General features: G+C 39.3%; 2 protein-coding genes across 11 annotated transcripts in view; one reads left to right on the top strand and one right to left on the bottom strand.

Annotated features, from left to right (window-relative positions):
• Nucleotides 1-1282: 1282 nt before the first annotated feature.
• LOC111600912 (integrin alpha-PS3-like) lies at nucleotides 1283-8638 on the top strand. The gene is made up of 8 exons (XM_023317274.2): nucleotides 1283-1675; nucleotides 3585-4575; nucleotides 4653-4761; nucleotides 5753-6337; nucleotides 6410-6539; nucleotides 6606-6968; nucleotides 7027-7915; nucleotides 7981-8638. The coding sequence occupies exons 1-8, from the start codon at nucleotides 1488-1490 to the stop codon at nucleotides 8080-8082; spliced, it is 3357 nt and encodes a 1118-aa protein (XP_023173042.2). The 5' UTR covers nucleotides 1283-1487; the 3' UTR covers nucleotides 8083-8638.
• Nucleotides 8639-10274: 1636 nt separating this feature from the next.
• LOC111600901 (transient receptor potential cation channel trpm) overlaps nucleotides 10275-26538 on the bottom strand; it is a 90363-nt gene continuing 74099 nt past the window's right edge. For 7 of the 10 annotated variants that reach the window (XM_023317248.2, XM_023317250.2, XM_023317247.2 and 4 more), the window contains 15 exons: nucleotides 25573-25629; nucleotides 24204-24356; nucleotides 22726-22883; nucleotides 22223-22413; nucleotides 22016-22161; nucleotides 18140-18239; nucleotides 17952-18073; nucleotides 17310-17433; nucleotides 16803-17035; nucleotides 14956-15273; nucleotides 14491-14875; nucleotides 14086-14283; nucleotides 12745-12882; nucleotides 12305-12462; nucleotides 10275-12239 (listed from right to left, as the gene is read on the bottom strand). In XM_023317248.2, the coding sequence (XP_023173016.2) occupies nucleotides 11196-12239; nucleotides 12305-12462; nucleotides 12745-12882; nucleotides 14086-14283; nucleotides 14491-14875; nucleotides 14956-15273; nucleotides 16803-17035; nucleotides 17310-17433; nucleotides 17952-18073; nucleotides 18140-18239; nucleotides 22016-22161; nucleotides 22223-22413; nucleotides 22726-22883; nucleotides 24204-24356; nucleotides 25573-25629 (3525 nt within the window). In that variant the 3' untranslated portion in view covers nucleotides 10275-11195. Of the gene's footprint in view, nucleotides 12240-12304; nucleotides 12463-12744; nucleotides 12883-14085; nucleotides 14284-14490; nucleotides 14876-14955; nucleotides 15274-16802; nucleotides 17036-17273; nucleotides 17434-17951; nucleotides 18074-18139; nucleotides 18240-22015; nucleotides 22162-22222; nucleotides 22414-22725; nucleotides 22884-24203; nucleotides 24357-25572; nucleotides 25630-26538 lie in introns of those variants that run through there. The other 3 variants (XM_023317246.2, XM_023317245.2, XM_023317255.2) reach the window with 3 other exon arrangements.

Below are 26538 nucleotides of genomic sequence, written 5' to 3'. Positions count from 1 at the left end.
ACAAAGTTCTTACAATTTCTTTTGCTGCACTTCCAATGAGAACATCAAAATGACGCACACATAAATATATACAACAATTCATTGCCAAAATTGATACATTGCCTGTAGGTGGGTAGAAAACTGATATTATATTAAACGAAAATCATTTTTGCAAAGCAAATTTCAATATGCAAATGCTTTGCTCACGCGCAAACAAAAACTCCATTGTACCTATACAAATGACTCGGACTGTCTGCAGCCGTGGATGCCTTCGTGTCTGTATGTTTGTGTGCATAACTGGGTGACACATTACAGGGCCCTTGAGCGAGTGACTCATAATCTTTTATTTTATTTTTTTGGGGAATACTCAAAAGTTTGTGTTGGGCGTAAAGACGGTTAGTTACGAGTTAACGAATGTGAGTTCTCTTTCGCACATTCGTACACTCATTCATATGTTTGTGCTGCTATCTTTTGTGTATTAATATTTTTTGTTTTTTCTTAAGTAACAACAAATATTTGTTGATTGTTTTTGCATAAATGTGTAAATGGCGTTTTAACAGGTAGCTCGCTTATGCTGCTTACTTGACAATTTAACGACGTTGACACATATCAACTCTATAGAGCGTATAACAAAAGTGCATTACATGGATGCAAGGCTATGATTCATCTACCCCAACTCCATCACTAGCTACACTGACTAAGCACAAATCTGAGTTGTATTCTCTTTTACGATGCTATATGCATACATTTAATAATCTGCTTATCAGTGACTATAAATAAAGTTCTAGCCGTCTTGAAGTCGTTGTTAAGTTAAAGCTATGCTATTTATAAAAGCCTGATTAACCAGTTCTTTTTAAAGTTTTCTCAATCTGATAACAAAGCATCAGCTATGCGAAGCTACGTTATTTGCACGCACATGCATATGCATGTCACTCCACTAGGTGTTGTTTTGTTGTTGCTGTTGCTTCCAATGCACTTGGAAATAACATTTAATGCGGGAATGCCATACAAGTTGACTCTAGCCAAATATGGAAGTATGAGAAAAGATAATAAACATAAACACAGCATATTCGAACACTTCCACTCTCATCCTCACGCCCAATGCATGGAACAAGCAACGGTAAAATGAGTAAGCCGGTCACGTTTTGAGTGCAAGAGCGAGCGAGCGAGAGAGTGAGCGTACAAACGAGTGCAAACGAGTGAGAGTGGTTTCCAGCACAGCGCACGCTCAAAAAGCTACCTGCGTGCTGCGCTGCGACGGTTACTGCCGCTGCGAACAGCTTTTCAGTCGAGTTTAGACATTCGTTCGAGGCGCTTGTAATCGGAGCACAAATTATTGACTATTTGTGTGTATCGCGTCGTGCGTTGTGCCTTGTGCGTGTGTGTGTTTGCTTGTTACTGGCTGGCAGTTGTGATAATACATAATCGGCCATAACATAAACCCGTTTAACATTTAACGTCTAACATTTATTGATTGCATAAATTGCAACGCTTCATATTTAAAAACCATGGCTCGGCAAGGTCGAGAGGTGGCGTTGGTGCTGTTGGTGGTCGTCGCCTGCCTCGCTGGCAGCGCATGCGCCTACAACTTGTCACCGCGCCCCAATAGGGAAATCAAAGATCCACAACTGGCTCCGGTGATGCCGAAAGTGCGTGCGTCATATTTCGGTTATAGCCTCAGCCTGAGACCGCACGGGTAAGTGTTGTGTACCGTTGGCAAGATCCAAGATTCGATACGATTCGAAAACTCAAAGCTCTAGGCGCGTCTTCTTGCTCGCTCGCTCGCTCGCACTCGCGGTCGTTAGTGCAAACAGGTTGGAGTTTTCGATGAATCATCGAAATCGAAATTGAATCGGCGTGCGAGCGAGATGCCAAATGAAGTGATGAAGTGGGCTGCTGTTACGGGGCTATCATAAAAGAAAAAAAGTGAATGAAAAAAATAACGCACAACTTAATAAGTTGTACAAACGATGAAGTCATTTTTTTTATGCAGCTATCAATTGACAAGCGAAAGGCCAGATAGTGTGTGTGAATGGGGTGGGAGTGGGGGTAGCGTAGATGAGATTACATTACACTCGGAAAAAAGTCGAGCACTTTAAACTTGTTCTAAAATGCAAGCAGAGTAAACAAAAAATGTTCGTAGAGTTTATCATTTATCATTTATCATTTATCATTTGGTACTATTAAAGTAAGAGCTTTACAAATTTAGAACAGTATAAAGCCTCCCCTTTTTTCTCAGTGTATTTTTGTGGGGTAGATATCAAACACGAAAAGCTGAAGTTATGCAAATATTGAAGCATTCTAGCATTGCACGTACGTTGCTTCCCTTCTAAGCAGATATAGCTAGAGACACTTGTAGTCGTGTCTATGTGCATTACGTACACTTATGTATCATATATTCTATATAGTATAATGTGGAATGAGGCATATTCAATTTGTGGCAATTGAATGTATTGCTTCTTTCATATTTTCAAGCTAAAAAAGTTTAGTCAATGCCAATTTGTTGTGCGGGTTTTTTTTATCAGTTCTAGCTTTTTTAGTCGATTTTCTTTGATAAGATTAGGTAGAAATATCATATTCTATATATATGTACTTCTGTATATATATAAGTGGGCTATCGCCAACAAATAAATGCTGTACAAATTATAAAGAATTTTGAAGCTTATGCAAAAATATATTGAAATTAAATACAGCAAACTCTGCCTATGCCTGTTTATATGATTTACAGATATTACCGAACTTTTCTAACAATTTAAAAAGTACATTTTTATAGGTATGGCATAGTTTTTCTAGAAATTTGTAAGCTTTACTCTGTGACTTTATTTCATATAAACAAAAGTATTTAATTGGCTCAATCAAATCAAACGAATTAACTAATTGCTTATATGAATATAAATAAATGTATTAAAATAAAATTATTATTAATAAAGTTCATGATGAACAATGCAAACAAATGATATTAATAATTCTATGAATATTGTTGCTTATAGAATTTAATTGAATTAAATAATTCCCTTTAACTTATTGTTAACCTCAAGCAGTTCCCATCGCTCTGTTATATTTTATCTATACTCCAACTGCAGCCTGTTGAACCCCTTTTAACCTTCTAGGTTTATCACACCTTTTACTGGTTTCCACCATTTGCCCTTCTATTTGCTTCTCAGTCATAAATTCAAAAAAGTTGTGAGCTTTATTTTAAAGTATTCCCAAACAGAGTTTGCATTGTGCACAGTTTTTTACTGAAATATTTATAAAAGATAGTAGTCCCCATGCTCCTAGACTCCGTACCCCTAAACCTGTGCCGTCCACACTTGAGCTCATTTTGCTGCTGCTGCTGCTGCTGCTGCCCATGTTGTTTATCAAGTATACGCGAGCTATGCTCGCTGATAATGTCTTTTATCTGGTTGGTCACCGTTGGTGAAGGCAGAGTTATGTCTATACTGAAGACTCATAGCTGTAATTTAGCTGGAATCGAATGCGACTAATTTCAATGAGCAATTGGCTGAAGTCAATTTTATTGATTGAAGGTTCATTGTCATCAGATTTGTAGCAAAAGCCAAGTCTCTAATGCTCCCTCTCTCCCTTTCTCTTTCTCTCGCTTGCAGTGTTATTGTGGGCGCTCCACAGGCCCAGTCGACGCTGGAGGCGCAGCGCAAGGTCAACGAGACGGGCGCCATATACAAGTGTTCGCTGCAGAGCGGCACCTGCAACCCATATGTGTTCGATGGCCATGGCAATCGGAACATTGAGAACACGGAATACACATGGGACTCGGAGCGACGAGACTTTCAGTGGCTGGGTGGCTCCATGGACGGTGGCACCCGGGATGAGGATAAGCTGTTGGTGTGTGCGCCGCACTTTATAGCGCCCTCGACGAAAGATTACCATATGCACGGCATATGCTATTGGGTGGCCGATACGCTCGCCGATCAGCCACAGAATGTCACGAAAATCTCGCCATTGCGCCTGAAGACGGAGCAGGTGAAGGAGGACAATGATCATCGGTATTATTTCTATATCCTGGCAGAGCAGGGACTCAGTGCTCATGTCTCGGATGATGATGAGCAGTTCTTGATCGGGGCACCGGGCATCTATACGTGGCGCGGCTCGGTCATACGTTATCGCAAGGTCTACCAGGTGGACGATCCGTCAGCGAGTCGTCGTGACACAAGTCGTCAACTGCGTCGCAAGACACGTGGCAGTGGCGACTATATCGATTACGAACCTGAGGTTTTCTACAAAACGGACATACCAAACCCAAAGAACTGGGCCCAATCGGATGATTCATATTTCGGCTATTCAGTTAGCTCCGGCCACTTCGATAGCACAAACCTCAAGCGCCTGCTGTATGTGGCCACAGCCCCGCAGGCCAATGAGCAATCGGGCGAGGCATATATCTTCGATATACACGGCGCGAACATCGAATCGTTTCACGTGTTCCGAGGCGAGCAATTCGGCGAATACTTTGGCTATGCAGTGCTCGCCGAGGATCTCAATGGGGACAATCTAACGGATGTGATCATCTCTGGGCCACAACACGCGCTCGAAGACTCGCACGATAATGGTGCAATCTACGTGTTCTTGAACAAGGGACGGGTGAGTAATGCCGAAAACTCTGCTTTTGTTTCCTGATGACTAAACTCTGTATATACGCATATATATATTTATTCCAGTTCAATTTCGAGATGAAGCAACTGCGCTGCCCGCCGCCTGTGACGGCCAAGGCACGTTTTGGCACCACGCTCAGCAGACTGGGCGACATTAATCACGATGGCTATAACGGTAAGTTGGACCCAGGTGGACTCAGGTTAAATGAACATTTTACCTGCCCTGCTCCGTTCCCTTGGCAGCTACTGTCTTGTCTTACTGCTTCAAGGCGAATACAATACAAAATGTTTTTGAAAGTTTCGCAATCTTTAACAGCAATTCTTGAACTGGAACATGGCCTTGTTTTTGTTTATATAGAACACTTGCTAGAGCTACTACACTATGCTACATAGATAACTTGACAGTACTTAGCAATTGTCTCGTAGCAGTTAGAAATTCACAGATATTCTAAAATGGAAACACAATATATTGTGAGTCAGCCTGAAAACATTTAAAATGTGGATTTTTTGTATATTGGTTCTATGTAAATATATACAACATGCAGAACATACGAGTTCTGCTTTGGAAAACAGACGCAGTTGGGTCTCAAGTATTAAGTTGCCATAGCAAAGACCATACTGCAGCCCCAGCCTGCATGTGTGTAGAATGCCTGGAAGAGAAGCTTCCTCCTAGTCGGGCACTCCTAACTAGAGCATTCTGACTTATTTTTCTTTAGTTTATATAATGTATGAGCTTTTTATATATAGTATATATATTATATGTAGTATATTTACACACTCATATATACTCTTGACTTTGATTAGTAGTCATCTGTCAATCAGTCTTTCAAGTCTCTTTTTTCACTTTTCCAACAAGTGAATCAACTCTGTGTTTTGTAATATGATTAATTAATAGAAATTCCTTTGTAAAAAACTTGTTTTATTAGTTTCCATGTTTTATTAGATTCAAGACTTATAGTAGACTCGACTCGGAGGCTTTAGAGAGACTGTTACATTAGACTGTATAGATCAGTAAGGTCTTTATACTAATTGTTATATCAGTTCATTAGCAGAGATCAACTATGCAGCGTAGTTCATCTCCAGCATCAATTCCTTTATCTATATGCCATTGCTTCTTCTACATCTGCTTTGTCAGTCTCACTAATTCGTGCCCTCTTCTCTTTCAGACATTGCTGTCGGTGCTCCATTTGCGGGCAATGGATCTGTCTTTATATATCTGGGTAGCGAGACGGGTCTGCGGGATAAGCCCAGTCAGCGCTTGGACTCGCCACAGCAGCAGCCTTCCAAGTATGGCCAGCACATGTTCGGACATGGCCTTTCGCGTGGCTCCGACATCGACGGGAATGGCTTCAACGACTTTGTCGTGGGTGCGCCTAACGCCGAGGCCGTCTTCCTCTATCGCGCGTATCCAGTGGTCAAGATCTTGGCCACCGTTCGCTCTCAGAATCGTGAAATCAAACCAGATCAGACTCGTGTTCAAATCACGGCCTGCTATGGCCTCTCCACAACAGCCAAGGGCAGCTCGGCCCAGCAGCAGGAAATTGCCATGAAAATTGTGATCGATGCACAGTTGAAGCGTGCAACATTTACTCAATCTCAATCCAGTGAGCTGAGCTTCAATGCCACAGCGGGCACCACACAACAGTGTCGCGTCTTTGACTGCGAGGTGCGCTACAGCGAAAAGGATATATTCCAGCCGATTGAGCTGGAGATGCACTACGATCTGACAAAGAAGGTGCCAGACTCCGAGGGTGAGTAGAAGAGTAAATGAGTATATCGAAACATCACTTGCCTAACACCAACTCCTGTTGCTTCCCTTTCAGTATTCTGTGACACTTGTGTGGCTGTGGATCCCGATGATCCAAAGGTCTACACAGAGAAAATCATCTTCAGCACGGGCTGTGCCACAGATGTTTGCATAGCCGATCTGAAGCTGACTGCCAAGGACTTGAGGTAAGTCAGAAACAAGATTGAATAACAGTTAAAGGTCAGTTGTTTAACTATTTTCTGTTCCAACAGCTCGAGTTATATTCTGGGCAGTGGCAAGACACTACGCATCAATTATGAGGTGACCAACAATGGAGAAACTGCTTATTTGCCACAGTTGAATGTCACGAGCTCGAGTCGCTTGAACTTTGCCCAAATACCTGGCAACTGCAAGGTCAGCGAGGCGGTCATGGTCTGTGATTTGAATAAAGGCAGACCGTTGGGCAAGGGCGATAAGGATAGTATTACCATCAGCTTCGATGTGAGCAGTCTGACGGGCAGTGCCCTGACTATCAACGCCGAGGTCTTTAGTACTGGTCACGAGCTAAACCCCAATGATAATAAGCTAAGCAGCCTGATTGCACTCAAGGAGTACACCGAAATCGACGCATCCGGGTAAGACTCAACAACAATTTATATATTAAGTCTATGCTAATCCTGTGAATCTCCTCAGTGGTCAGACCAATGAAGCTATCAATCTGGAGCACTATAAGAACTCTGCCGTAATTGTCAACAACTATGAAATCAAGAGCAATGGGCCCAGCAATGTGGATGGCCTGGAGCTCGTCTTCCATATTCCAGTTGCCTATAAGATAGCTGGCTCCACAGCCACCATACCCATCATCAATGTGAGCAACATAACCATGCAGGCTACATACGATTCGCAGCTGGTTTCCATTGAGCTGCTCGATCCGAACAACACACAGATTATTATGAACGCCGTTGAGATCTCAACAACACGCACGAGTGAGCACAAAGAGCGTGTCGTCGTTAGCCAGAACGGTGCGCAGTATGATGTCAGCAGCAGTGGGCATACGGAGCAGAGCTGGCAGGAGTTGGACTCGGATGCAGTGGCTACAGCGTCCATGACGCGTAAGCGACGTGATTTGAAAGCTTTGACTGCCAATCGAGAGCAATATGCGCGCATTTCGAACGTCAAGGCGCATGAACTGCTCAGCGAGGACTTCAAGGGCAAGTTGCCAGTGAATCGCACCATTGTCTTCAATTGTCGGGATCCAACGATGACCATCTGCCTGCGGGCTGTGATGCGCGTTTACAATTTCAAGCCAGAGAAGCCAATCAATTTGAATATGCGCTACAGCGTCGATCTGAACGAGGTGAATGCAATTCTCATCGATCCCTGGGAGTTCTTTGCCATACTCATCGATTTGAATGTGCGCAAAGAGGGCGATCCAACGGGCAGCTCGCTTCTGATTAGGCGCAAAATTGATCCAAATGTCATATCGAAGCATCTGGTAAAAAGTCTGCCCATCTGGGTATGGATTCTCTCCATACTGGGTGGCCTCTTGCTGCTGGCTGCCATTACCTATGGCATGTATAAGGTAGAGTAGCTAAAAAACCGAATGCAAATGGCATGGTATAAAGTACCCTGTTTCTCTTTTTTCAGGCGGGCTTCTTTAATCGTTCAACGAAGGAGGAACTGGATAAGCTGGTGCATCAAGGCGCCGTGGAGCCGGAAGCGGAGAACCTTAACAGTGGCAATAACTAAGCTCAAAAAATTGTGATCCATATTGCTAAGCCTTAGACAAGTACATCACATTACGACAAATGAAAAGTAGCATCGATACCAACGGACAGTTGGTTAATACCAAAAACAAAAAAAGTTAAGGATAAACGAACAGGTGTGTTCTAGATCAAGTAATCTACAGAGGAATATGTGAAGATTGAAATATCTATATATAGATATTGTATCTATATAACTAAAACCTAGTGCAAGTTGTAAGCCGCGAAGCATAGAATGTTCTTGTGGATATTGTTGGAATTTTTTGGAAAGTTAGTTGAGATAATGTTATTTATATAGAGCTGAGCTTGAGGCACAGAAAAGTCAAGCCATATTGCCATTATTTGTAAATATTTATAAAATATTACTAAAAGAAAAGATAACTGTTTAGTTTTTAAGCTACGATGGCAACGTAAAAGACTTACAGATTTTATAAACAATGTAAATGAAAGAAAACGAAAAAATAACTGAAAACGACGAAGAAAAATAGGCTAAAATTTAAGTGAGGAAAGTATTAACTAATTGTTTTGCTTTAAGTTAAACAGTTGAAGAGTTCTGAAACTTGATTTGTTTTTTACAATACGCTAGAAAGTTAAGTTAATTAATTAAATTCATTTTAAATAAACAATTTTTGTAGGAACTGTAAAAGATATGACTAAAACTAATCAAAATGGGCTATTATATATTTTGGTGCGATATGTGTGGCTACTTATCAGAGGAGTGAAATGTATGGATGTTACAGTATCGTAACTGTCAGCAATTTGTCGTGCATGTCGTTAAAAATGCACTGCTTGGTGTTTCGCTGCCTGTGCAAGCAGTGCATTTCATGTGTTTCGTAAAATGATTGCATACTTTCGCGCTGCACATTTAATATAGAAAAATAGCTCAAATTCGGCCAAATCCTTGGGCAGAACGAAAGGGCGTGTTTCATTGGAACAATGACCACAACCCGCATTGGTCATCATCAAAGTATCATGGGGTCATCTAAGAATTCAGCACTTGTAATATTTTAGACGACATGCGAATAATAGCACGAAATGTTGAATAAATTATAAGTCACAAGGAATATCTCGAGTTTTTGAGCTTAGGTGACGCTCCTTGACATAATACCCTGTTTGTCAGTTAGCCAGTTGGTAGTCCTTGTGACCCCAATCAGTTTGATATTAGATTTTCCAGGATACGCCAGGATACAAGCAATTAATAAGCGCTTTATTGTACAAAAAAGAAGTCCTTATAACTCAGTCAATTGAAGGACTTTCGTTCTTTTAAATGTTAATTCCTTTTGAGGAGGCCGTGGGCTTCCTTGAGTCCAAAGGACATTTCAATTGTCCTTCAAATGGCCAAGATAACCTCGAGTTTTGGCTTTTTCGGCCATTTTTCGACCATATCCCTTGCAAAAATTTGAGGAAAAATTTTTTTGGAATTCTGAAAATCCTTGAATGCCAATCGATAGATATGACTGCTGACTGTTGAAAAATACATATCCTTTGAGGATCCTTAAGGATATGGCTCAGTTATGGCTATATAAAGAATATCCTTTGTAAGAAAAATAGCTCTAGTTCGGCGAAATCCTTACGTATTTTCGCAGGACCTGTTGCGTTAAGATCGTAAGGACGAATACCATCGATCCTCATCAAATTATAAAGGGGTTATCTAAGAATACAGATCTTGTTTGGCCAGGATATGATAGAATTCTTATTTGGATTTACTTAATCAGGATCCTGTGGTTGGTATGGTATGAACAACGACATTTGGAGGGAACTAAGAAGTACTGAGAGTGGTTTGCCTACTGCTGGGAATGGCTGTAAATGGAAAAAGTGTACAATTCCTCATACTAAAAACACTTTTTATATATAGATATATAATTAAATTTAATTTTCTTAAAATCAATAAGTACATTGTTTTCGGTTTTTTTCATTTCTTTTTTTTAACTCTAGTAAAATGCAATAATAGTTATAAACTAATTATGACAAACGCATTTAACACGAAGCAAAACGTTAACAAGTTCCTTTTGTTGAAAAAATATCTATATATATGTATATACAAATTGTTTTCTGGCTAGAATATTTAGCTAAACATACACACACACATGCTCACATACATAAATAAAGTAAAATGGACTAGCTAACTATATAATACACAGACACTCATATATATATAAATTTGATATAGAAGTTGCAGGAGATAACAGTAGAGATATATAGATGTATATATATATAACATATATATAGGCAATGCATAAGTACAACAAGTTGCTTTAAGTGTTTATATATCTCTTTTTATAGAGTTTAGCGTTTGCTTCTTAGATAAGTTTCGTAGGTATGTTGTTTGTTTGGATATGTGAAATTGCAGGTGACATTTCATATGCTTTTGGAACTATAGCTAATCGTATTTTTAGTTTCTTTTCGATTTTAGTTAAATAACAGTTAGATAGAGTTTATAAACAGATAAAACAGTTATACATATATAATATGCGCTTGAGTTGTATGTGAAATGCATGCATTTTGATTTGCTATTCCAGTTCCTCACTTTCCTATCTTCTTCTTCTTCTTCTTCTTTTGTACATTAATTAACAACAATAAAAACTGACAACTGTGTAAATAAATACATTTGATATAAAAATACAGAGAATCTGTGTGTTATGTATTGTCAAAAATCATTGAAATTTGCTTCTGCATTCCACCTGGACAAGTGTGAATTTCTGTATATATATATATAAGCTTGATATGCGCTCTATCTATCAGTTATATATATATCTAAGTATATATAGTTTGTATTACTCTTCAAAATTTTGTTGGTAATCGTTGACTAGCAACGCTTATTGAGCACAAGGTGGATTCAATTACTAACAGACATATAGATAAAGATACTTTTAAAGACACAGATACAGATACTTTGCTTACAGATAGATAGATGTATGGATATATATATATATATACAGCTAGTTAACACATTGTTTCGCTAAATGGCGAATCCTCTTCGCACTTCATGCCGCCCGCTTTCACTCACTAACAGATACAGATAGACTAACAGACAGATACAGATACTTTGCTCTATTGCTTACAGATAGATATTGTTTATATATATATATGTACAGTTAGTTAACACATTGTTTCGTTATATGGCGGATCCTTTTCTGACTCAGTGCTGCTCTTGATATTGGAGGAGAGTTTTGCTATCTCGTCCTGCACCAGGTGCGTGCTTATCTGTGGTATGGCCAGGCCTGTGCTGCTGCTCTTGGCCGAAGAGGAGGTGGTCGCCGAGACGGGTTCGCCATCGCGTGACTCTTCGGTGCTGGAGCTACTCTCCTTGAGCACATTCATGCCCAGCTTGCTGGTATAGGGTGGCTTCAGCGTTGAAATCAGTTTGGCAGCAACCGGAGCAGCTGCAGCAGCACCAGCACCAGCAGCGGCAGCCGTTGATGTTGCCTCTATGCTGCTCGCCTCGGCGCTTGCTTGCGCAGACAAGGGCTTGCCCTGGTCCATGCTAAACTGTTTCTTCAACTGCATGGGACGCGTTGGCAATGCTGGCGCTGCCTGCGTCAGATCTAGCGAGCTGGAACTGTCGTCCCTTAGACGTCTGCCATCGGCAGCGCCAACGGACGCCGTACGCTTGGGTTGATAACGCGCCTGCGCAGCGCCGCCAGCAGCGCCAACGCTCACGCTAATGCCCGTTGCCGAATGCGAATCGCCGGCATCCAAACTGGGCTCCGCGGTCAGCGAAGGCGTGTCCACATTGTAGGAGCCGGTCAAAGAGGTATTTGTCTCATTGGAGCTCTGCTTGATGAAGCGATACGGATGCGCCGAGTAGTCCGTGTCTGTGCTGGAATTCTTTTGCAAGCTCTCGCTGGACTTCTTGAACAGCCGCCCGCTGCTGTCGTAGGGTGGATTTAGGAAATCGCTTGTGGCACGCGTCGGCACCAGCGGCGACTGATAACTCTGCTGTTCCATGGACGAGTTGCGCTGCCAGGGACGTTCGTGTTTCAGCTGAAATCCGCTGCTCGCCGCACCGCTCGTGTCGCTGCTATCGCCCGCAATGACGGCGCCAATGGCGCCTCCCTCAGCCGCTGGCTTGGAGGGCGACAGCTCAATGGCTGTCTCCCGGCGCAGCGGATAGCGATGACTATAGTCCACAGAGACGCCAATCTGAGAAGATGAAGAGAAGAAGACTTGAAGCATATATCAAATGAGATCAATCAGGGAGCACCTACCTCATAGGATGGCACACTGGCATCGATGGAGCCACGTGCCTCAAAGAGACCCTCCAATATTCTGTAGTCATTCTCCTCGCACTCCTTCAAGTGTTTCTTCTCCTGCAAAGCAGCAGCCTCTGCACGCGACATCTCAGTCTTGGGACGATCCAGAGAAGCTGTGAAATGTCCAAAGGTTTAATGAGCAAAGATTTCGTATGGAAACTGAGGCAGGTGCAGGCGCAGGCGCAGGCTTAGGTATTGTTTTTGGGATCTCTTTGATTGGCTGGCAAGCACAAGGCAAATGAATATTACGCATACGCCCGGTTAGCAAATAAACAGATTACATAATTTTGGGGATTTTGAGTGCTTTCGCTTTTAGTTTCTTTTCATGTGGGCCAATCGGATGTGGGAGTTTGGATGGAGATCGGAGATCGGAGATCGGAGCAACGCCAACTTACCTTTGTTGCTCTGCAGCGAGACGGTCGGCGAGGCAATCAAATGGCAAACGCTCTCCAGCTCGTCCGTTATGGATGTATATTCACTGTGCAGTTTCAGCAATATATTTCTGGAGGGTTTCGCATGCAATACTGATTTACCTAGAGTTCGAGGTTAGGTATTTTTTGAGAATGCGTCAGAGATCAAAATACGAGTGTGTGTGTCTGTTGGTGTTGGTGTTGGTGTTTATGTATGCGTATGTGTGTCGAGAGTCAACAAGAGAGAGAGAGTGAGCATGAGCGTGTGTTACAGTGAAAACTCTGCTGACAAACGGAGTCCATGACTGCCTATAAATATTTCATAGCCGCACACGTATATCTCTTGTACATTGTAGCCTCCCTAAACACGACACAAATACATTTTAACGTACTGCTGGCTAAATCTTGGGAACAACTTGCTTATTTTCTCAATTTAAATTTCACTTCATCTGCCTGACAAATATTTATCAATCTTAAGACTATATGATTAGATATTTGATACGGATATCTAGGAAGAGACTGAATTAAATATACTATAGAATATATATAGATAGAAGTCTAATTTATTAAGATTATTTTTATAGTCTATTTCCGATTGGGGCTTTTTATATTAAGATCATATTCGCATAAACAGCGAACTTGCGGACATTGATAAGACCTAGATTGAACTTGACTAAATTAAAGAAACTATTGATAGAAAATATAAATCTATCAGGATAATATTTACTGCCCCATTATAATCTAGTCAAGCTACTATATTATAATGCCTACAAACTCTAGCTTAAAATTTGAAAGCCACTAGGAATTGCATCTCGTCTGCTCAACAAAAGAAATTTCGTACATCGGACATCAAATACGATTGATATAAGTACACTTTATACTACTACTCATATATATTATATTATATTATATTATATATATATATCACATTGAATATTCTGCAGCTAATTAAAATCGTTTATTCTTCCTCTCATCTCCCTGGCAATTCTCTTCATCAAACATCTTTATCAACACGCAAAGGAACTTTCATTGTTCACTGCCTAGAGTTTTCACTGTATATGCATCACAACAACAACAACAACAACAACAACTACAACAACATCAACGAGATTATATGCTCTTGTGGGTTAAGTCGAAATTATGTTGGCCAATTTAGGTAGCTTGGATTGGTCGAAGTTAATGTTTTAGTTTGGATTAGAAGTCGTCCTCATGAATTTGTTATTAGTTAAAGGCATCAAATTTAGGAGCGCGCGCATTGTTTGCATTTAACGCTTACAGTCTAACTCGTTTACAGCGAACAACAGCCAACAACTGAACTAAACATACCCGACTGTGGCACTGGAGGCACATCCTTATCGCTATCCGGCTCGGAGTGCGTGAGACTCATCTGGCGACGCGAGAGCGTTGTCAACTGATTGAGGCTGATGTGCGAGCGATTGATGTCGGCGCCAGCTAGGGAATACGTCTCCGAATTGCGGCGACAGAGCGAGACGGTGCGCTGACGCAGAGCGCGATGTCTGGCAGCTGAAGAAGGCGACGAAATATGTTAGATCAATCGAAATATCAAGTTGAGACACAAAACTTAAGCGAAACGGAAATAAAGAGAAAGGTAAGTACCAAACGAAAACGCATACAGAAGTAGTGAAAAAGTAACGTAACATGGAAGCAGAAGTGGAAGAAGTTGGTTTAAAAGCCGGACAGAGTTATGGCTTTATGGCCAATTCGCATTACCCTCGAATGTCATGTCCGGCGCTGCATCGTCGGAATTGTCGCCACCTACGAGAGTCTGATCATCGTCGTTGTTGCCCATGGGTGTGAGGGTATCCTTGCTCTCGGTGCTGGCGCCCGTATCCTGACGCACGGTAACGTACGGCGTCCGCTTGACCGTGTCACAGGTGGATGGACGTTGCGACAGGGGTAAATAAATATCGGAGTCAGCCTCCGATTGCATGGAGGCTTTGCGCACCATCTGCTCGTTGAGCGCCTCGCGGGACTTGGCCACTTCGTCGGGTTCCTCGGGCAGCGGCACCACCTCAAAGTGTGTGCCCTCATCCAAGATGTACGCATCCGGTCGCACTTCGGTCAGCGAGCGATTAAAGCGCCGTCGATTGTTCACCTGGTCAGGTGCAAAGCAAAAAAAAAAAAACAATTGGCAACAGGTTTAAGGTGAACGGCAGGCATTCAACTGAGACGCACCTGTAGTGAATTTAAAGTGAGTGCGGCGCCCAGGCCCAATGACGCAGCAATTCCAGCAGCTCCTCCCCCACCTCCACCTCCGCCTCCTCCGCCGCTGCCTCCGCCTCCGCCTCCGCCTCCAGCTCCTCCACTGCCCTCATTGTCGGACATTGAGATGGTGCGCATGCGATGCATCTCACCTGGAATGTTCATCACAGAGCCGCGCAGCAGCTCCTCATTGCCGGTGGTATGTGCGGACATGAAGCGATGTATGACGCCCAGGTGCGACAATATCTGCTCCGATGATTCCTCCATTTTGCGCAAACGGAATTCAATGTTCTGCAAACAAACACACGAACAGATACCCAATATGAACAACAATGTAACAATTGCAATAAAAGAGAAGAGCTGAAGAGAAGTACAGCTTGATGTCATATGTCCTGGCTGTCGAAGCAGCATACAAATGAACAGCAGCTGACACTTGGGAGAGGGTTGCTTCATAAGTTGAGCAAGCAACTAATGCGAATCGAATTTGATGCAGGTGCAAAGGGTTGAAGGCAGCGTTGGATGAGGAAAAGTAATAGTAATTGTGAGCAACGAGTTCAATTGAACTGGTTCCTAAAATGAACTAGTGGTTCTTTTTTGGAATCACTTAACAAAATACCTAACATAATTATTAATAATGATATTTGATCAATTGAACTAGTTATTCAAATGAACTACTGGTTCCATTTTTTGGGATTAGTGAATGCAAGAGTTCACTCAGTTATTATATATTATCTTTGCTTAGTTGTTCAATAGATTAGAAACGAAAGAAATATGTTTGTAAGGAACAAGTTCAATTGAACTGGTTCATAAAATGAACTAGTGGTTCTTTTTTGGAATCACTTAACAAAATACCTAACATAATTATTAATAATGATATTTGATACATTGAACTAGTTATGCAAATGAACTACTGGTTCCATTTTTTGGGTTTAGTGAATGCAAGAGCTCACCCAGTTATTATTAATTATCTTTGCTGAGTTATTCAATAGATTAAGAACAAAAGATATATGTTTGTAAGGAACTAGTTCAATTGAACTGGTTCATAAATTGAACTACCGATTCTTTTTTAATAGTCTTTGCTCAGTTATGCCATTGGTAATTGGATTCGCTCACTGTTTATGAAGAATTCAAGCTATAGCACGGGTCGTTGTATTGATTTGTTGAGCTGTTTATGAACCAAATCGTTTAACTGAGTTGCAGAAATGTTTATATATGAAAGGTTGTATCAAGTTGGTCAGAGAATGAGCTTATATAATTTACCACTAACATCGTTCAGGAACGAAAAAATAACTTGATTCCTTCACCAACTTTTAGGATCTTCTCATCCTTTTATCGTTTAGTCTCGCATCTGATTTCTTCAGTTTTTTTCTTCTCTTTTCTTCGGAATTCTTTGCTTTAGTTCTTATTTTCATTATCTCATATTCTTGTTCTTATATTTTAACTTCATATCTTCTTGATTGCTTCCATCCCAGGTATTGTCTACTTTATGAATACTTGAAATGCTGCTAAAAACATTTAGAAAAACTCAACAAACCCAAGTCTCGTTCATGCATTTGTTGTCATAAGAACGTGCTTAGCAGACTGTCAATAATTTATATATATGTTGAGGTGACCCTCGTACGTCTACACATTTATGGACATTTTCAATTTAAACGTTGCGGCTGAAGCTGCTCAGGCTTCAACTGCTCCCTCTGCTCGCTTGGCTGTCAATGCGCATAAAACCCAAATCAATGTGTAAGAAAGAAAATTGTGAATTTGCATAACAAAAAACTAAAAAGTGGGCTTAACGCTGTGTGTGTGTGTGTGTGTGTGTTACACACCTGTACTGTAGCCGTTTGTATGTTCTCCTTTTGATTGATGTCCTCGATTTTCTGTGACATGGTCTCGACGCGCTCCGTTGTGTTCTTGACGCGCTCGTCGGTCGACTGATTCAATATGATTTCCTGCTCATGGAAGAAGCCCTCGACGCACTCCTCCTCAAAGTCGTAAAGTCGCTCCAGATCGTCCTTTTCGAGAAACAGCTTGAGACCATTGTCCCGCTGCACCTCCAATCCTATCGACGGCCACAAACAAACACAATTCAATTCAATTATTTCGATGGACCAAGCAGAATAATAATGATAAGTAAAGTAGTTATATAGAAATCGCATATAAATAGATATATATATATATATACAATAGAGCAGTTGTAGTAGACGGAACACAGCAATGCGGCAGCAGGGTAAAAAGATATAGAGATTTGTACATTATTCTCATTCAATTGGGGCACGCTCCGATTGTTTTTCACTCACAGGGAACAAAGCTAAACTTGCTCATGCCGGGCTCACCTTTCGCTTTACGCACGCAATACTTGAGCAGCGAATAGAAATGGCAGAAGGCGATAAAAGGCGGCGGCAGCACCGGCTTCTGTTGATACTCCATGACCACTGTGAATCTCTGAAACATCCACACCTGCAGGGAAAAGGCAGAGAGAGAGAGAGAGAGAGAGAGAGTGTGTGTGTTAATAGTAAAAACAAGTTTCTGGCTATTTTCATTGTTTAAAGTTAAAAGGAGTTGGCTTAGTGGCTTAACAACGCGCTATACAGCTAGGTGGCAACGCTTGCAGCTGGCAAAGCACAAAGCCAAATAATGCTTAGCTTTTTTGCTCCCAACTTTAAGTTCTTAATCACATTACAATTGCTTCAAGTCAGCTTATCGCTTGTACAGCTAAACAACTTGAATTGCAACCAGGTGGCAACGCTACGCAACATAAGAGACTGCTTAACTTAAAGTAGTTAAACCCATTGCCATTGTTTAAAGTCAGCTAAAACCACTTGGAGTAGTTTGCCTAACAACTTGACAAAAAGATTTGCAACCAGGTGGCAACGCCTCTTCTCTCAATAATTCCCTTAGTAAAAACTATTATAACATATTAAATATATTTAATTAAATGAAATATACTTAAATAAACCGCTCAGTAATGTGCTTACCTGATGTGAAACCGAATTGACTTCGTTGAATATATTATTGAAGACGGCTATGAGCAGATTGATTAGCAATATATTGGCAATCAATAGATACATGGACATTGTTATAGGCGTTACCCAATGACCTGTAAATAACATTCAGTATAATAATATGGTAGAAATATATATATATATATATATGCTTAGCTTACCTGTAACGCAGGCGGGCTGACGCGGATCCTCGCCGCAGGGCGGATCAATGTCATCGGCAAAGACCTCGCCGTACAACATGAAGTACGGCTGATAGGTGACCTGAGCAACGTTAAATTAAAAAAAGAGAAGAAAAGCAAATAGAAGAAGAAGAGGGGAAAAGAGGGTTTCTCATTAAACGCCAGCAACAACAACAAAAAAATGACCAAGCTTAATTCAATTTGGGAGACGAGCCGACAGCTCGTTCCCGACTGGGTCAACATTTATGCAAGTTTTACACATCAACACAGACAGTGGCTATAATATATATATATATATGTGTATATGTGTGTATGTTGGATGTGTGTGTGTATGTGTGTGTTTACTGTGCATTTTGCCTTTAGTTTTAACAGCATGCTACTGTAGTCTACTGTAGTTGGGCGTCTGTTCATTAAAGGCACTGCCACCATTTCATTAGCATTTGCCGGGTTAATGGCTATGCGATTAAACTGAGGCACAAGGTGTGACAGGCAGTCCAAAGCTGCAGGGGAGAGGTGTCGGCATCTACCTAACTCGAAGCCTGAACATTTTGTGATAGATTTTGATTAATTAAACGTGGACAGTTTGCTGTTTACATTATTGCACACAGCAGCCAGTGGATGATTTTCAATTTCAATTTTATGGCTTTCAATATATTTGAACCCAACAGAGATTCGAATTCTCATTAAAAAATGGAATCAAGGCGAGAGCAAAGGTATTTCTAAAATTGTTACTTAGCTTTAAACGCTTTAAATGAAACTGACTTTGTGTGATGTAATTTTTATTAGCTGTGTCTGTAGCTGTATCTATTTCTGTATCTATATCTATATCTCTATCTATATCTATATCTATCTGTATCTGCATAGCTCAAGCTGTTGCAGCATCTATATCTTTATATTGAGCTCTATCTTTAACTGCATCTGCTTCTGCACCTGCAACATTGATGCTCTTGCCATATCTTTAAGCATTTCCCCTCTTGAATCTGCCCCTCGCGCATTTCCCAGCTAACGGCTATGCTATAAAAAGGCGTCAGAAACATGCTAGGACATGATGTACACAATACACTTTGACTGTGTTAAACATTTGCATATTGCATGCAAATTGCTGCGAAGAGTGTTTACAGTGTATCAAAAAAGTCTAAGGACAGCAGTGCGACAGCCTCAACTGCTTGACTGAATGCATTTTGCGAACTTGAACTGCACACAATGCAGCAGCCATGCTGCAGGAGGTGCACTCGATATAGAGGGAGGGGTAGAGTGGGGCAGGGCAGGGGACTGTTTCGTGTTTGTGTGAATAAAAGACGTTTGACATTGTTCAAACAGCGCAAGCAATGCGCATGCAACGAAATGAAGCATGCCAAAATATTAAATATTAATAAAAGATATTCAAATGGAATTTATAAATGACTAAAAAATTATTGACAAACTTGAAACTGAGTACACACATTTACTTCTCAGATGCAAATACTTAAATTGCTTTATTTTGTATTGTCTTTTTTTCTGTTAAACATGCATGGCGTATACTTAATATAATTAAAATGAGCATATGATATAAAATGAAAAGATAACAACGTAGTCGGCGAGCAGGAAACAAAGGAAGACTCGAGGGTCAAAGAACCAACGCGGGAGACAGAGGCAGACAAAGAGAGAGAGAGAGAGAGAGAGAGAAGAGAGAAGAGAGAAGAGAGAGAGAGAGAGATCATGGGAAATATCTATTTTGCGGGTTTATTTGAAACAACATCGATATATTATATTATATAATGAAATATAAGCAAGTAAATTGATAAGAAACCAATTAAGACAAAAAGTATCTTTTGCACAATAAAAAAAACGAAAATGTTTTTGTTTTTCTTTTTTTTTTTTGGTTTTGAGGCACAACAACAACTAGATAGACAGCTTGCCAATATATATATATATATCATATATCAATATATCACACAAGGACGCCAGCTAGGATCAACTGCTAAACACTTTTTTTCACTATATAGCAAACCAATTGTAGATACATTTGTGTGATTTCCGCTTAAGAAACTTGGCAACTCGTGACTTTCGCTTGATTCTGTTTCAGCTGCTGTTGTCGTTGTTGCTGTTGTTGGGGGCGTCACAGTGGGCGGCATCGTTGTTGTGGTTGTTGTTGTTGTACTGGCTGCTGCTGCTGCTGCTGCCGCTGCCGCTGCTGCTGCTGCATGACCGCGATGATGTGCAGCTGCAAATGCACTAGGTCCAAAGCCAGCTATGCGTGTGTTATGCGAACGACTATTATGGCCGAGAGCGCCTTGAAATCCAGGCGCAAAGATTGAGCCAGCAATAACCTGGCCAATTCATGGCGCATATACATATTTATATATATGTAAAACCAAATCAAAATGCGTAAGGCGAAGTATGTGTGGGTGAGAATAGAGCATGGAATGGCAACAAAGTGAAAGGTGAAGAGTGAACAGTGAACAGTGAACAGTGAACAGTGAAGAGTGGGCAAGTAGAATGAGCACGAAAGTATGAAGAAATACAATAATACAAGACACAATGAAGAAAGAGAGCAGTTAGTCAATCGAATATCGATTAGCGAGCGGCGAGTATCGCTCGCATGATAACTACTTAGTCAAACAAGTAAATCAAAAAACTCGCTGTGAAGCTCTACTTAAGTACGAATATTTCTCATAGCTACTGTTAATTGAGTTTGAATAAAACGTTTTACTATTGTTATTTTTATAAGTGTTATCATAAATATTTGTTTGAAGTTTTATTTAAGTTTAAGTAAATGCATGTACTCCGTTTCTCTCAATAAATACACAATTCACAAGCGCTGCAATTGTAAAAATTGTCAGTGTACATTGAGCATATATATAAAAATGATTCTCGCTCTGTATACGTACATAAATGTTATTATTTGTTTAAGACACACACACTCACACGCACTTACAGCGACACAGACACAGTCACTCACACAGACAGACATAATTAATTAGCATGAACAGCTTTTTTACGATTTTTTTTTGTTTTCAGCTAAAGAATTATTATTTACACGTCTGTAAACATTTTTTAAAAATTTTGTAAACAACGTCGGAGAACAGATTCGGCCGAAGTATTAAATACCCTTGCAGAATTGAAAGTTAATTGTATATTTATATTTATAAATTGAACTTGTGTAAAGGTTAATATTTTATAATAGTTTATGTATATATATATATATATATATATATATATAGATATATATATAGATATATATATAGATATATATATATAGATATATAAATATAGATAATAGATATATATATATATATAGATATATATATATAATATATATAATATATATATATATATATATATATATATATATATATATATTATTTTTAATTAATTAATTATTTTTTGGTTATCAACTACGTTTTTTTAAAGAAAAAAAATCTTAACCAAAAAAAATTTATTAATTCTTTAAGAAATTTTTTTTGTGATTCAAAAATAATTATTTTGAAATTGCGCCAAAAATTGAAATTATTAAATTGTGACAATAATTTCTTATTGCTCCTAGACTTATTTATGCAAAATTTTAAACAGTTTCCGAAATCTCTTAAGATTTGCATAGCTGAAACAAGAATATTTTTCTTCATATTTCAGTGTGTAATAATATTTTTGAATAGTTCAAATTGGGGCTTGTTTTGTGACATGAAAAAACAAGCTGACTTTAGCTGCTGATAAACTATATATACATATATATAAATATAACTTCTTCAACTCATACTTAGCTAATAATTAAAGCGTTTTGCAAGGGTATTTAAATTAACTTGAATAACTTTCCACACATACACACACATTCAACTATTTATATCTATATACACTGGACTTAGTAAAATCTTGGCTTACCTCTCTAATCAGCCGCCAAGTGGGCTCATTGTTGGGATAGAGTATTGCCTGGCGACTGACGCCAAAGCTCATGAGGACCACAGCCAATAGCACAACAAAATATATCATATTCTTAACCATTTTGCCCATCATGGTGACCAAAGGACCTTTGGAGCAGAAGAGGGCCATATAGCCTATGAGCATATATAGATGAAGCTGATTACTTACCCAAATACTTGTTGACGCCAAGAATGTTCAATATGCGCAAATACCAGTAGATGCTGTCCACGCAGTAAATGACTCGCCCAATGTCCATCGTGTTGGGGCGAAAGCGAAAGGCCAGGCCGATGAGGAAGAGTATTATGGCTGCGCCATCGCACGGATTCCACATGTTCCACGCCCACACCGAGAATTTATGCCTGCAATAACAACAATGAGGCAAATGAAGCCAGGCCGCAACAGAATCGCATTAATGAAGGACGCCACAGAAATCGAAAGCCGTAAATCAAGTGTGAATAAACTCTGAAGGAAATCACACACGCACACACACAGGATATAGATAGAAAGAAGAAGAAAAAGGCAAGTAATCAAAATGCACAGAGGCATAAAGTATGCGCAGCACTCATTTATAATCATTAAATTAAATGCAATTAAACACACTCTCACAGACACACACACATACACACACGCACACATTGGCTTAAATTCAATTTGCGAATTACTTTACTTACGTAATGGCCACCGGCTCGGATGAAACGATTTCGCGCACCTTCTCAAATCCCAATGTCGTTATATAAGCTATCGAATACCATTCCTGCCAGCGCGGCATCGGACCCATTTTGACTAGCACCGTAAATGAGAACATTATCAGAAAGAACATGTACGCAATCTGAAAATATGGCCAAAACATATATAATTACATTAAAAAGGGCAAGTGGAAACGCTCAAGTGTCTTAGTTGCTCGACTAAGGTATGCCCTGTTAACAGCGGAGCAGCACTTTAACTCTCTTTGTGCGCCGTTCTTTACACTGTAAAAGTTCTGTGCTCTCTCTTTAAGCATGCCTAGGTATATATGTATATAACTATGTTTCTAAAAATGAACAGCAGCGTAAAAATAATATTGTAATTCCAATCAATTTTATATAATATAAGTAATTACACTTACTCTTTATACCTTTAATTAAATTTACTGTAATTAAAAATTTTTTCAAACTGGCACTACTATTTTTATGAACAGCATTTTATCCGAGTACGCAATAATAATATATTTATTTATATATATTCATTTTAATTTTTCTTAAACTCTATTCATCTGAAGTACGTTGTGATCTTCACTAGTAGATAATTAACTTTTAGATTGACTTAATATTTTCCTACTAATCAAGCATATTCCTATTACATACGCTTCTTAAATCTTTCCCCTATCTCAAATACAATCTTAGCTATACTCACAAAAAGACCTCATATACATCAAGTGCTATCTATGTTCATATTGATCATATCATATTTTACCTGAATCTTAAGAATTCTCATATTTCCATAGACGACTTATGTCAACAAAAGAATAGATAGACGCCAAATAAATATCTAGATAATATATATTATATATATATTATAAAATATAGACACCAAATAAATATCTAGATAATATATCTAGATATTTATTTGGTGTCTATCTATTCGTACATAAATCAATACATAAAGTATCTCAACTTTTTATCTGCATTTTTACTATCTCTTTATTAGTTTTGTTAACTTTTCATGTTAGTTGAGATACAAACTAATCTATGCAGACTGTCAGAGCATATATTTTCTGCTACAGTAACTCTTCATACCAATAAGCTTTCAATGTTCTCAAATTTTAAATTTCCTTCGTATTCAAGACTGAATCTTACCTGCACTTATAAAGGTCTAGACAGACGGCTTATCCAGATGCACTCAACTCTTCTCTGCTGATCAAACCACTCCCTGCTTTATATGCTCTCACAATGTTAGCCCTTACACTTTCACAAATTAATTTACGCCCTTATCTAACCCGATCTAACAAACATTTACAGCGTATCAAATAAATAGGAAAAACCTTTTACACTCATCCACATAAGTCAGCGTACGTGCTGTCAAATGTGCGCGCTGCAGCGGAAATTAAGCACTAGCTACTAATTTCCGTTGGCTAATAACTAAATAAACTTTAAGCCCCACAAATACTCACCGAATCAGCCCAGAATTTGGTAATGGGTGCCGTATAGAACTCGTAGAACTTTTTCTTCAGACGCAGCGGTTGATGCTGCTTAATCTCGTTGGTGAACTCAGATAGGTGAAAGAATTCGCGGAATTGCGATGGATCCGAGTCTGTTAGCGAGACCTGTCAGATCCGCAAAAATAATTGCATGGAAAACGGAAGAAAAAAACTTTTAGTTTGTCGTCGCTAGTTGTGTGTGGCGAGTGCAGCGAGTGAAAATGCATGTGAAATTAGTTTGAAATTGAGTTGAATTCAATTATCAACATTAGCCAGAACGGAAAGAGGCATTCAAAGTGCGTGAGTATATATGTATATATCGAGTATATATATTGCAAAAATATCTGTATATATATATATATAGTATGTGTTGATATGTACATGTGCACACGGCGTATACGCGCGTCAAAATTGCGCATACGCAGAGCTGGTCGGGCGAAAGTGAAAACTAACCTACATAGCAGCATATCTATATTTATATATATCAATATATATACGTAGTATAAAGTGAGTTAATTAATTGAAATTTTGCGTGTGGGCAGGTGTTTTTTTGATTTCTAATTTATTTACGCGCCAATTAGGTACAGGTAAGCACATGCACTAAAGCTGCAAAGGCAAAAAGTACTAAAGCAAATCGAATTGATTCGATTCGATGGATCAGAAAAAAAAAACAAATAGCAAATGCATATCGTAATGGATAAATAAGAATTAAGTCGAAACTACTTGGTTAGGCTATGGGTAGGGTATTCAACACTAACTTTGGAGGGTGGTTCTTCCGCTCCAGCAGTGAGATTAACCTGTAAAATTCGAACGAGTACTTAACGCAATGGTACTTATGGAAAAGTACGCGGTGTGAGGAGTTTGGGGTGTTTATTTTTCACTTTTTTTAATAATAAAAAATCAAAAAGATGTTCGTTTGAGTTAATCAGATGAATTAGTTAGTCAATTAGTGGCACTTGCTTAGCTAAAAAAGAAAAAAAAAACAAATCAAGGGATTTGATTTTTGGACGGTCTACGGGACGTATGCGTAATATGCCGCATGTCATACAATGTGTTCTATTATTATAAACGAATAGGTTTTATATGATTATATAATTGTTATAGATAATTTTTCATCTTAAGTATACTCAATTATGTGCTAGACGTACACTTAAAAAAAAGTATTGAATTGTCTTCGTTGTATATGAAAATATATATTTTTTGGAGCGCATTCAATTAAAAAGTTTCACAAATGTAAATGGATGAACAACTGAATGTGTGTGTGTGTGTGTGTGTGTCTGGATTTGGGCTATGTCTGTGTCAGTGTGTGATTGTATTCGTGGGTAACTGTGAATTTACTCACTTTGCCATTTTCGTGTACTTTTGTATCGCGCACCGAATAAGTATCCGCCAATAGAGCCTGCAACGGGTTGAAGGGGAAAGGGGATCGCACGTTTTCCATATATGTATATATATATATATATATGTATATATATGTATATATATATATATATGTATATATATATATATATTTATACATACATATATATATAGTTAAAAAAACAAAAACAATTTACGATTTACGATTTTTGTTACATCATCTAACTGAAAGTCTATTAAAACTACAAATTGTACGAGCTTATGATATGAATTTTTAAGATGCGAACTAATTGTGGAGTACTTGACAAAGTGTGTGTGTATGTGGGTGTGTGAAAGAGATAGGCACAATAAAAATCATATTGAAGAGAAATTGAAATTTAATAAAAAAGTTTTCGCTGCATGCCGCATCTGTGCTGGTGTTTGTACAAGTGTTCAACTATAATAACGGTAATCGCAACCTCAAACAGAGCTTGGGAGTTGGGGGTGGAGGGGCAGGAAAGAATTTTAATCAAAGGCAACAACCGATTGTCATTTATCCTAACAACTTTATAGCTGTGCGCACGGGTTCAATGGATTTTAATTTGATTTTCTGATTAAAGGATTTTCAACTGCGCTTCTATACAAACGAGCATATGTGGAGGTGTGTGTGTGTACCTGTGTGTGTGTAAGTGAAAAACAATATTTGAACAACTGCAGAGTTTGCTCCTGAGAGCTGCGAGCACAACAAACAGCTTGATATATCCATAACTAACTAAAGAGAGAGAGAGAGAGAGAGAGCGAGAGAGCGAGCGAGAGGGGCGGCTGGCTTTCACGTACTACATATATTCATTGTTAATAGCCGTGTGCTTGTGTGTGTTTGCGGGCGTGTTTGTGCTCATAACGGTTATTACTTAATTGAACTTTAAATTAAGCCTTAAGCCATGGGACATCGGCTGCAAAGGATTCTGTT

The sequence above is a fragment of the Drosophila hydei genome, unplaced genomic scaffold, assembly GCF_003285905.1.
Source record: "Drosophila hydei strain 15085-1641.00,03,60 unplaced genomic scaffold, DhydRS2 tig00008127-arrow-arrow-pilon, whole genome shotgun sequence".
Classification (NCBI taxonomy): Eukaryota; Metazoa; Arthropoda; class Insecta; order Diptera; family Drosophilidae; genus Drosophila; species Drosophila hydei.
Note: the sequence above shows the minus strand (reverse complement) of the source record. Positions and strands in the feature narration are given on the sequence as shown.